The sequence below is a fragment of the Urocampus carinirostris genome, chromosome 2 (assembly GCF_059441175.1).
Source record: "Urocampus carinirostris isolate Australia breed hairy pipefish chromosome 2, RoL_Ucar_1.0, whole genome shotgun sequence".
Classification (NCBI taxonomy): Eukaryota; Metazoa; Chordata; class Actinopteri; order Syngnathiformes; family Syngnathidae; genus Urocampus; species Urocampus carinirostris.
This window is the reverse complement of record NC_142350.1, coordinates 34,492,464-34,505,117: the sequence shown is the minus strand read 5'-3', so window position 1 is coordinate 34,505,117 and position 12,654 is coordinate 34,492,464. Positions and strand designations below refer to the sequence as shown.

The window sequence follows — 12,654 nt, the reverse complement described above, 5'->3', positions numbered from 1 at the left end:
GAACTCCTTGCCCTGAAGAATTCTCGTGCCGGCGTGATAAGGAAGCCCTATCGTAGATGGAGAGCCGGAGCTAGCTAAGCAGTTAGCAGCGTTACAAGTCTTCGGTACTGTCTGTAATCATGGTAAATGTGAACTCTCTACCAAATAAGACCGACGAACTGGCTGTGTTGGTGAAAAACATAAAAGCACACAGGGAGCGCAGTTTGCTGTGATTCACAGAAACGTGGGTCACGTTTAGCATCCGGGACGCTAACGTGGAGCAACCCGGAGCTACCCGGACCGGAGCTGCTATCCGGAGACAGGGACACGAAAGCCTGCGGAAGCGGAGAAGAGGTGGACTCGCTAACACGAGGTGGCGTATCCCTGGGCACAAAGATTTCCATCTGTCGCAGGGACGTCAAACCTTTGGACTAGCGTGTGAAGTCATCCACTCCGCTGTGGCTAAACTACAACAAAGCACCCCGAGGGCATCCTGTTAATCTGTTAATATACAACAAGGGAGACTGCTGGAAGTGTGAATTTCCCTACAGGGATGAATAAAGTATCTATCTATCTATCTATCTATCTATAAACCAAATTTTCCGAGAAAAGGGGTCATTTTGCTTTGTGCCCCTGGCCTTTCTCAAGTCTCATGGTGCCCCATCCCCTCCCAGTGGTGTGTTCGATTATGCCTCATTCGCAATTTGGTGAACACCTGTGCGAACATGGCCTCGAAACGGCAACAAGAGTCTGGAGCGGAGAAAAGAACAAAAAGGAAGAAACGAGATGAAGCTCATGCGTCGCTTGCTGGTAGTCAATGTTAAAATAAAAAGCTCATTATTGTACCGTGTTTCCACAGCCATTTGGCACACTGTTTTAAAGGGTGCACTCTCCTTGGTTCTAATTATTTTTTTCGCCGGCTCATATGGCGCACTGGCCTATTGGATGCGGCCGCTCCGGTGCACTGGCCTATTAGATGCGAGTCTCACGCGACCGCCTTTAACACCAAAACACGTGTGCGTATTAAAAAAAACAAAAAACAAAACCATAAAGCATTTGTGCTTAGGGCATCCAAATGGCTAGCAACGGCCCTGCATGAACCGTACCGATTGTCACTGAATACATGCATACGTTCATTTAGAAAGTAAGAATTATTTCAATTTTCAGATCTTTTTCTGATCTGGTACTCCTGAAGAGTAAATTCCGGCGGATACATTCAGTCGAGTTCTTGAATCTGGTAAAATAATGTATCGAGGCTTTTAACTAAGACAAGAAAGCTTGATCACTTTACCCCGATTTTAGCTAACCTCAAGATGATGTTAAAAACATTGGAATGACACAAATGTTACATATGTTTTGCAATCAAAGATGGCCACTATTGAAGTTCGGGCGAAGGGTCTGGTTTCTGTTCCACTTCGAATGGAAACAAAAGCATTTGAAGGTGAAATAAATGAGAGTATACCTCGTAAAAGGCTCAATTGTTTGCTCTTAGGCTTTCTCTTTGATCTCTTTCATACTTTCCAAGTATAGATAAGCACCCATGAAGCGACTCCTTTAGGACGTCGATCCACTCCAATGAAATCCGGAAAAAGGACTTCAAAGATTTTAACTTGCTTCAAAGCGAAGTAAAATATAGTTTATCTTAATAACGAATTTAAAAAGCATATTTTGTTTATTTCGAATTCTGGTTGCTGATGTCGTAGGAAAATGTATGCCAGTAACTACAACATGTCACCATATCTGTAAACAGGGGGGAAACAACAATGAATGGAGCAAAATATTCACTAAAAATCAACAAAGTCACTTTTTCTGGTTACTGTAGTAATTGCAGGTGGACAGTAATTTACCACTACAGCGCAAGCACAAATTGGAGGCCACAAATTTGTAATTGACCAAAAATTAAAAACAATACTGTGAATATAATAAAAAATAGAGCTTGAGCAGTTAGGCGGGTGACGGGAGATCAGAACATGGTCGAGGTCAAAAACGTGTCGTTAGCCGGGACGGGAGATCAAAACGAGGTCGGGGTAAAAAAAAAACGGGTCATAGCAGGAGACAAACGGGGAAATCAGAAACAAACGATTGGAAAACGGGTGACAAAACGGGACAGACGGGAGTCAGAGTCGAAAAATGCTTGCCTTGTGAAAACAGAGGTTCGCTGACGGACTGACAACATGCGTGTGAAAAGACTGAGCTTAAGTAGGACGGGGAACCAATCAGGAAGCCAGCAGTGCCTGGCGCCAAACGAGCGGGCACAGGTGAAATTAGTCATCATGACAGTAGTAGGTAAGTGCTTTATTATTACAACTAGTACTGCAATCAGAATGCAACTGGTGTTTCTTGGATTTTTGTCGACTATTGTGGGCTATTTTAAGTAGTTTCAGTTAATTAAATGCTTCCAACTGATATTTATCATTAAAATTGAAGCTATAGTAGTTAGGTGCTCTATTCTCACAACTACTACATCAATAATAATAATGCAGATAGAGTGTTTTTGTTTTTTCTGGTCGTTTGTTTTCCTATTTGCTGCCTCCAATTGGCCCTTATGCTAATCCTATCCACCCTATTACGTCACAGATCCGTTAACCACATGGGTTGTAGGGGCATCATTTCCTGTGTTGTCTTGGGCAAGTACAGCATGGCAGTGCCCATCTTTCTTCCAGGCTGTTTTTCTTGGTTAGGGGTTTACTCCCTCACATGAAAATGATGTTAATGGTTTTTCATGGTTTCCAGTTGCAGGAGACGTCTCCTGCTCAAACTCAATTACTTTAGCAATCCCAAAAACTGTTTTTTGACTCTTATTTTCTGCAATTTTTGGTCGTCTTTTGCTATTAGCCGCCTTTAATTACTGTACGTGCTCTTTTTGCCCAATTACTACAGCAATCAAAATGACAAAAAGTGTTTTCGTTGATTTCTGGTGAATCTATTCAGCAGTTCTTAGTAGTCTGTTTGCAGGATTTTCATTGGTGTAATTTTCTATTACATTTTAACTGAAGTATTTTTGTAGCATTTTCATAATTTTATATTGTAGTTTTACTGTAGTATGTTTATAGTACTGTATTTCCATAGCCGTATTTTTTTATTGTAGTATTATTGAAGTATTTTTTCAGTTTTACTGTCGTGTTTCGTAATATTATTGTTGTATTTTTTTGTAGTTTTACTGAATTATTTTCAAATACTATAACAACCAGAATGCCCAAAAAGTGTTTTTGTTGATTTTCTTGTTGATTATCTTCGGCATTTTTAGTAGTTTTTTCCTATATAAAGCCTCTAACTAGTGTTTTTGCCACATATCAGAACCACAGTAGTTATGTGCTCTTTAATATCAAACACTACAGCAATCAGAATGCTCACAAAATCTCATCTCATCTCATTAGCCGTACCGCTTATCCTCATTAGGGTCGCGGGGGGGCTGGAGTCCATCCCAGCCATCTCCGGGCAGTGGGCAGGGGACACCCTGAACTGTTTGCCAGCCAATCGCAGGGCACACAGGGACAGACAACTCATTCGCTCATTCACACCTATGGACAATTTGGACCGGCCAATTCACCTGAAATGCATGTTTTTGGAACGTGGGAGGAAACTGGAGTGCCTGGAGGAAACCCACGCAAGCACGGGGAGAACATACAAACTCCGCACATGAAGTCTGGAGCTGGATTTGAACCCACGACAGGTTCCCATGACATGAACTGTGCCGCACAAGCGCTAACCACTGCGCCGCCGTGCTGCCCAATGTTGTAGTTTATTTTTGTTGACTATTGTTTGGCAAGTTTTGGTAGTCCTTTCCTTTCAGCAGAAGTCAAGTCCTGTTTATTTGTATAGCCCTTAATCACAAAGTGTATCAAAGGGCTGCACAGACCACCGATTGTTGCAAACCACAGGCTATTATCATTATTATTATTATATACTATTATTTTTTTTCTCCTTACATCTTCAATTGAGAGTGGATCAATGTTGTTAAAGAGTCACATGACATTGGACATCACAGTGTTTGAATATGAAAGTGATCACAGAGAAAACTTAAGACCAAAGAAATGAAAGAGCCACTCAAAAGTAATGCACCTCCTTCTTTCAAATGTTTTCATTTCCATTCCAAGACGAGCGGAAAGCAGACCTCTTGCCTGACGTCCACAATGGCTGACCTCGATTCAAATACGTACGTACATGAGTTGAATTGTGTGTTTTTAAAAAGTTTTTTTTATACTCATTGTTTTTATGGTCCAACTTGTGTCTTTGTTCCAGTTCTATGCCCAGGTCTGACACCTACAAATTGGTTCAAGAACTCACCCACATGAATCCTTGCGCAGGAATAGATTTTTCAGCAGGACCTGATGGATCCATGCATCATACAGAGGTCAAAGATCTAAAAAATGGAAATGATACTTCTTTTCTCCTTGATGCGTATCTACAGTTGCTTTTGTGTTTGCGGGTACAGAAAATGATAATGAAGCAGTTTATTCTCATGGCAAGGGGAAATCAAGTTCCACCGGGTGTCACTAACAAAGACATGAAAGTGTGGCTGCTTAAAAAGACCTTCCACATAAAGTGAGTACAAATCAAAAATCTTGCTCTAGGGTTGCAACTAACGATTATTTCAATATCCATGAATCGGTCGAATATTTTTCACATAATCAATGAATCACATTTAAAAGTAAAATATTTTAATGTCCTCATCTCTTTAAATATTAAAGTGTTGGATGGATAGAAAAACATTGCAGAAAACAGAATATTCTATAACAGTCACATCAAACTTACGGTCCGTGGGCCAGATATGGCCCGTGGGATAATTTAGTCTTGCCCCCCATAAATTTGTATGTCAATAAAACAAGTGAATCTCAGTAATTGTATCAAGTTAAAAAATGTTTATGATTTTTTTCTTTCTCTTTCATGAATATTGCACTATTACTTAGGACAGTCTCCAAGCACTACTTTGTAAATACATTTTTTCTGACTTTTATCCTGATGTCTTTTAAACTTTTGTTGCTCTTGAATCTCTTTGGAAATGGCACTCAAGGGTCAACAATCTCGTTGCACAACATTGATTCAGTGACAATAAAGACAATTCAAACAAATGCAAACCAAATACTCTCTCCGGCCACAGTGTTATGCCAGTGAGTTGGTTCAGGTGTAAAACTGCGTTTACTCAACTGTTAAAAATAGACTAATTGACACATTCCATGCCAAACAGAATTTTTTCATTTTTTTCTTTGTGAAAAAAATATGTTTAGTAAAGAACCCGTCATCTGTGATTATTATATGTATGGTAGGTTACTAACACAGTCTGATTGATCAAGCATAGTACTGAAAATCTATGGTAAGCTAAACAAGTTAAGTTGACATTCTTTTAGCCGTCTGAGAACAGAAAGTCTGAATCCTGCCCCAGAGCCAAACTAAGATTGACAACCCTGTTCTTTGTCATAAAACAATGAAAAAAAGCGTTTACGCCTAACAATAAAAAAAAATATACAAATGTATGCTGTACAATTTTAAACTTTCAAAGATTTTAGGATTTATAAAAGAAAAAAAAAGAGCGGCAAACACCAAAGGAGAATATGTCGGACATCATTTATTGGACATTGGATGTTTTTATACAGCAGTTTGTGTCGCATTTTGCTGTCCGAAAATAAATAAATTCAGTTCAAGATGACCTTGTGAATTAAAATATGGTTTCCAAGCGCCCTCTGCCAGACCAAAAAGATACTACAAGTTCATCGCCAAATCCAGAGAAAATTCAATACACTCTATTTTGCGCTGAATTAACGTGCTATGATGACGTTTGTTATTAATCAATTTTATTGATTCGTTGTTGCAGCCCCAGTTTAATCCGTGTGTCATTTTCATAGTAATCTGTGCATACACCCGACAATGGATGCCCATGCGCGTTTTCATCGCCTAGTGGTAAGTACCCGTAAATATACGTGATATTAATGTATTATTCTAATGGTTCAGTTAAAAACAGACAATTACCTTATTTTTTGAGATATTGGGGTGTTTGTAAAGAAACCCCTTCTTGGGTGTATTTATTTTGTGCACTCCGACACAACTTTTTAGGCTGCTCTATAAAAAAAAAAATCATAATATAAAACAAAAATATCCTTTTCTAAAGGGACACTGTAATATTTGATGTTATTTAATATAGTATTTTTTTTCTCTGTTGCCAATGTTTTTTAGAAGATCGCCTTCTCAAAGTAGGCAAAAAGAGTACTCACATTTCAACAATCAAAATTTTAACATTCCGACATATACTTAAATAATAAACTAAATAACATAATTGTTCTTTATTGATTTGTAAGGCATTTTGATAAAACCCCATTGTCATACATTTTAGGATACATAAACATTTAATTTGAACTGTTATTCATCAAATACTTATTAAATCATGAGTAAAAAAACAATACCCTTTAAAAGAATTATCATTGTAATAAATTAAACGTTTCATCAACAAAATTTGGAGTTCTCAATGTTATAAGTCTTTGGTATGACTCGGCCGAGGTCGCTGGTTCGCGCCTCGGCCGAGTCATACCAAAGACTTATAACATTGGTAAATTGGCGGCGCCCTCTGTTGGCTGCGGCTGCATCGGCTCGCTACAACGGGTCAGGTGTATCGACATTTCGTTCTGTGTACATTGTTACACAGAATGACAATACAAAGGAAATTATTATTATTATTATTATGTGTTACTGCAGCATGAGCAACGTTGACGTTCACGCTCTCATGCTGCATTTGGCCACTAGACGGCAGTGTATCGCAACAAATACAATGCACTGAATACACTTTCCCGTGATCTACCAGTACTACCTCTGTGATCCACTAGTAGATCACAAACTACTTACTTAGTGAGTGTACAGCAGGTGCTCATTATCTGAGTGCCCCGAAACAAATTGAGCTTCGTTTTCTATTTCCAGGCTTCTCAATAGTGAACTATTGACACTGTGAGGCACAAAAAAATACACACTGTCCCTTTAACTAACACATAGCATGTGAAAAATGTTGATTTCTAATGTTTGGCTATTGTTGAATATGTCCAGGTCTGGACATTGACAAGGATCCAGCAATTGGACGTGATTCAGAACAAACTCTGCAGAGAACTAGCCGCAGAGGAACGCCTTTCGCATTTGTTTGGGAGGAGAGTAAGTGAAATCATTTTTGTATCAAATGAAGCTAAAGCAGAGGGGTGTCAGACTCATTTTCAACGAGGACCACATCAGCGTAATGGCTGCCCGCAAAATGCCTGATGTAACTTAACGTACGTAAAATAAATTTAACTATTCATTCATATGGATTATTTATTCAAGTCACACACATTACTGTTGCATTGCAATCACTACTCATATGTTACAAACTAAATCTAAAAAATTCACAAAATCTTCTTGGATATTTTTAGGATCATTTATTTCTGAATTCCTCCTATTAGTATTTGTATATGAAGACTGGTACTCAAGCTCCAATTTGGTGGTATTGTAATCAACAGGCATTGTGGGAAATGTAGTCTTTTGTTAAAGCGCTTGTTTCACCCTTTCATTTTTAGACACATTTTAAAGGTGGGGTGCATCATTTGAGGTTTCCACCAAAAAGTTAAAAATTAAATATTTATGTGTTTACAATGCCCAACTGAGAGCCTTAAAGATTTTTTTCTTCCCACCCATCTGCTTTTAACTTTTAGCAAAGCTGTTTGGGGTGGAACACATTAAGTAGGAGGACTAAGTGATGTTTTGTTTGCAAACATGAGCCTCTTTCTAGGATTAGGCTTCATTGTCATTACACAAAAGTACAAGGTAATAGGAGGGCTTCTCCTTTCAGGGTGAAAAAGCAATTTAGAGTACAGCTGACTAGCTGCATGCTAGCAACAAATGTCCTCGAATTCAGTCAGATCTCTGAAAATGATTAAAATGCAACCGTTGGGAATGTAGCAGTTTCACACTTGTTGTAGCTCCAGGTCATCCGTTTCGTGGGGAATGGATCTGCCGTTGGAAATATACAAGCTCGACAGGGGTGGGTTAAGACAATTGTTAGCCTAGTCGTAGCAGTAGCAGACAGCCTCGCTATCTTGTTCTCTCACGACGCTGCCTCAGTCTCTTCATAAACCTGATAACAATCAACGAAGCACCGGCTGATGATGACCATTTCGTTGCACTCTTCTGACTTTTCTCAGAGTCTGATTCAGTTCATGATTTTTTTTTCATAGCAACAATCCGCTAAAAGCTAGCTGTCATAAGGACGATTGTTAGGAAAGTTGATGCAAATTTTGGTTTGGTGGAAAGTTGACTTGGGCGCTCGCCCTGTTGTTTGACCGACAGCATATACCAGCCTTCTACAGTCACATACACAGTCACGCCCACCTATTACACAAAGCCCCTGTGATAGCATTGGCTGCTCAGAACACAATGTTGGATACGTTGATATCAATAAAATATTGAAATATTGAAAATATCATTTTTGATTGAAACATTTTTGGGGGGATTGAATAATAAAGACACAAATCTACCCCCATACTAAATAATATTAAAAAAAATATTTAGAAAAACAAAAATTCAGAAAAGTACATGTAATTCAGAAAAGTAAAACAAAGATGAAAAAACAACTTAAAACATTACCAACCCATGGGTTTGACACATTTGACCAAGTGCTGCAAATCAGTGGCTCACCCAACTTTTGTTCTCCTAAAGGTCACGCTTCAAGGCCTTAAACAATTTTGCAGGTTTCTGTGGCCCCACGCTTACCAGGTCATCAAGGCCTTCATGTGGTATTTGTTTACCGAGGTGCAGTTAGCACTGAATACGTCAGATGACATCTGTGACATCAAACACAAGCTCCAGCCCGGCTTCATCCACACGGCTAATTCACTCGGGTGGACGATCTTCACAAAATCGCTGCATTTTTTTCTGCGGGCGCTGGGGCAACCCCATGATGGGAAGCACATCACCAACACCTTGGAGCAAAGATGTGCGCCCGCCAGCAAATGGATCCAAGAGGTGCTCGTCAACGCCTTGGCGTCCATCTCCTGCCTGACAGAACACATCTCGCGAGAAGAGTTGGTTAGCATCTGCTCATGCTGCGCTTGTGATATGATCCAAACTCTGTTCCAGAACTTTATAACTTGCTCCACATGTTTCAACAACATGGACATGGACTGCTTTGCGTTGATCACAGGTGGAATAGTGAGGGCAGCTATCGGGCAGATTCTCACCCTGAAAAACCAGTAACATCACTTGCTGGTGCTGTTTTGCGTAGTACCAGGAAGTGACGGACTACTAATGACCGAATGTTTGTTCATTTTGACTTGGTTCTGTAAATATTGCGAAACTGCCAAAAACTGGGGTCATGAGATCAAATAAAGACAAGCTCAAACAGTGCATTCTGTTTCAAATAACATTAGAAGTAAATGATGTCCTAGTTTTCAGTCCAGGGGTGTCAAAAATACAGCCCACGGTCGTGGATCAGGTCTGCCAACAGATTTACCGTATTTATCATATTTATTTATTATAAACCAGCTCTGTGGCATTGGGGGTAGGGCGCCCGCCTCGAGACTGGGAGGTTGCTGGTTCCTCAGCCGGGTCATACCTAAGACTTACAACATTGGTCCCTGTAGCCTCCCTGTTTGGCATTGCGGGTTGGATTTGGGGGGTTATGTCACCTATGACTCTCAACGGGATGTTGCAACACATCAATTCGGCTGAGTCAGGGAACTGGGAATCCCCTCCTCTGTATCTCCCAGAAAGAGTCGTGAATGTGTTCTCGACTCCAGCCACCTCCTACTAGGGATATGGCTTCGGTATGTATGTAAATATATATATTCAAGTATGACACACACTGGTGTATAACGCGGATGCCTAATTTTTTTAATTAAAATTTTGTATCAACCCTTGTTGAAGTTTTTCCTGGTTTAAACTAAGCATTGTAAGTGACAACCATTAAGGTGAGGCAGCCGGGTGTGTACAGCCCCCTTTTGTGCAATGTATGCCCCAGCGGCAGTGTCGTAGTGTGTGACACATGCGCGAGTTTAATACAGCTCTCTTCAGCATACGCTACATTTCCCTACCTCATTATTATTATTGCAGACTACAGACGCTGCCCTACTTTAGAACAAGTAAGTTTCAGGACGATTGTTCGTAAGTTGAATTTGTTCGTAAGTTGCTTCAGTGCTACATTTTGTATGGAATGAATGTTTAAGGTTTATCCGAGTACAATTAAGGCTTATATAAGTAACCTATATTGTTTCGTACTAATGAATAGACATTTCATAAAATATTATGCTCTATAAAGATAAATAGAGTTAAGTTTAACTTACTTTTGGAAGATGAGCTTCAACAGATAGAGAGTGGCCGAAGAAAAGCGATCCAACCATTTTCTCAACCGCATCAAGCTTTTGTATTCCACTTTCAGTTCCAAAGAAACGGCTTGCCTCTTCTTTACACTTTACACCAACCCTATTGAATGCATGCACAAGATATTCAACAATAAAAATGTCAAAGTTCTTAACATGCTGGAGATACAGTATAGTATGTTTACGCATTAAGCGGATTTCTTCGGGGTGGATCCTGGGTGACTTCTCAAAGCTCCACATGCAGGTAGCGACAGAAGGAAGCGCTACAGTACTGTCTGGTACTCAGAAAAAGGTGCACGCAATACAAAATCTAACCTACAGCAATGTCCGGATATTTTTCAACATCCCGAAAAAAATGTTCGTATCTACCGTTTTTTGTGAGTCGAATGGTCGTAAGTAGGGTAGCATCTGTATATACACACAAACGCCGGGGTGTGGACCTCTGTCCTAGGGTCGCCTCAGTGCCGTCAAACTGTCATGTCCCAGCCCGCCACCCCCGATGCTTTTTTCCCCTGCGTTCCTGTCAAGTGATTTGGATATTGTTGTTAAAAATAGAGCGATATATCTTCAACTGATATGCCATTGCGCAAATACTGTGTTATACTACCTAAGTGTGTCACCCCTGGCTCTTGTGTCTGATGCACACCCAAACGTTGAGTTCTATTTTACGTTAAAAAAGTGCGAGTTATACAAAATAAATAAGGTAATCCGTCCTAAGACGATACTGAGAGAAGCACAAAAGAAAAATGAGAGGCATCGCGTAAATGACCTGCAATTTTAAACACGTCCACCTGATGTGGCCAAAGCCATTTTAAACACAAAACACATTATTCCCTCCATACCAAAACTGGTAACAGGCATACATAATTTAAAATGATCAAAAAACTCATAAAATACCGGGAAAACTTATAAGTTGCCAGGTATGTAAACTACGCTTTTTACACCAAGAGATTGGAAATTATCGATGAGCACCAGGGTTAAAAAAATATCACATAAAAAATAGTACCTGGGTATTTTAGCATTAAGTTTAAGCGTAAACCCCTTTCAATGAGCGATGTTCCCTAATTTAGGTAGATGTGAGTGAGACCCATTGAATGCATGAGGTGAATGAATGAATGTTGAATGGATGCTTGTAACAGGCAACACCCCACGGGCATGCTTTCACAATATTCATTTATTTCCATGTTATTTCCTTTATATGTTAAGAACTTTTGGTATTGTGTTACAATCCTACTATATACACAATATAACTATTTGTTAACGTTGTCTTGTTTGCACTCTAACTATTTAGTACTTTTCAATTAGTTTTGCAGAACGTTTGCACGTGTAGTCATGTTTTTGCGATCAGGCACCCGGGGCAGCTAAGGGGTCCTGAAAAGAGACAAGGTTGGTCCGATGGAGGGAGAGACGAATGAGGGATGAAAGAGACGAATGAGAAACGAATGTGAGAGTGCACTAAAAGAAAATGACAATTGTTAATAAAAATTAATGTCATGTATTGGTTATTCAACTCCATTTATTAATTTCACAGGAAAATCCGGTTAGAAAGGAGACAAACCAAAGTCAAACAACAATAAATATAACTGTTGATTATTAGGTGTGAAAGATGATGTCATTTGTCTGCCTTTCAGTATCTTTACGTCATCATTGACTCTAGTATGTTGTGGAGCTCGTGTGCTTTTGCCACACGGGGGCAGTAGAATTCCATATCATCACTTGTAGGGAAGTGCATTTACCAACCCAGGGATGTTCTAACTTCCTTGGAGTTGCGAGTCTAACATGGAGAAATCAAGGGGGCAATCATTTATTATTATTGGTTTGTTGTCATCTAATTATTTAAACAATTACAAAAATATGCTCTATGTTTAAGCGTTTAACTCATTCAATTTAGGGACAAGATTGGATAGACTGAGAAATGAAATTGTGAGAGACAGAACTGGAGTAGTCGTGGAACTGAGCAAGCGTGTTGATAAGAGAGTACTCGGTTGGTTTGGACACATGGAGAGGATGGATGAGGAGCGAATGTTGAAGAGGATCTACAGAGCAGAAGTCAATGGAAGGAGACCAAGAGGAAGGCCACGATTGACGTGGATGGATGGTGTTATGAGTGCACTGCAGTAAAGAGGTCTGACTATAATGGAAGCTAGAGCTCTTGTTGGTGATAGAAAGGAGTGGAGATGTGTTGTGAAAGGATAGTGGGATTGTGGACGCGTTCTTAAGGATGGGCTGGGCACCCGTATGATGCGGCAGGGGTAAACCAGTGAAAGCTGTTGAACAAAAGAGTGTGTTGTGTCACCCTGACCCGAGTGACATGGCCGCTTTCTGGTGTCCTATTTCATCTGGAGGGACG

General features: G+C 39.9%; 1 protein-coding gene across 1 annotated transcript; it reads left to right on the top strand.

Moving 5' to 3' along the window:
- Window positions 1-4,046: 4,046 nt before the first annotated feature.
- LOC148371715 (uncharacterized) lies at window positions 4,047-9,800 on the top strand. Its single transcript, XM_088327925.1, has 6 exons — window positions 4,047-4,135; window positions 4,222-4,333; window positions 4,415-4,524; window positions 5,823-5,877; window positions 7,009-7,110; window positions 8,647-9,800. Exons 1-6 carry the CDS (start codon window positions 4,113-4,115, stop codon window positions 9,181-9,183), a joined length of 939 nt encoding a protein of 312 aa, XP_088184051.1. The 5' UTR covers window positions 4,047-4,112; the 3' UTR covers window positions 9,184-9,800.
- Window positions 9,801-12,654: the final 2,854 nt, after the last annotated feature.

Coding starts and splice junctions, on each gene's coding strand:
- LOC148371715 (XM_088327925.1), top strand. CDS start 4,113: ATGGCTGACCTCGATTCAAATAC. Junction 4,334..4,414: donor GATCCATGCATCATACAGAG/GTCAAAGATCTA, acceptor TTGCGGGTACAG/AAAATGATAATGAAGCAGTT. Junction 5,878..7,008: donor CGCGTTTTCATCGCCTAGTG/GTAAGTACCCGT, acceptor GAATATGTCCAG/GTCTGGACATTGACAAGGAT.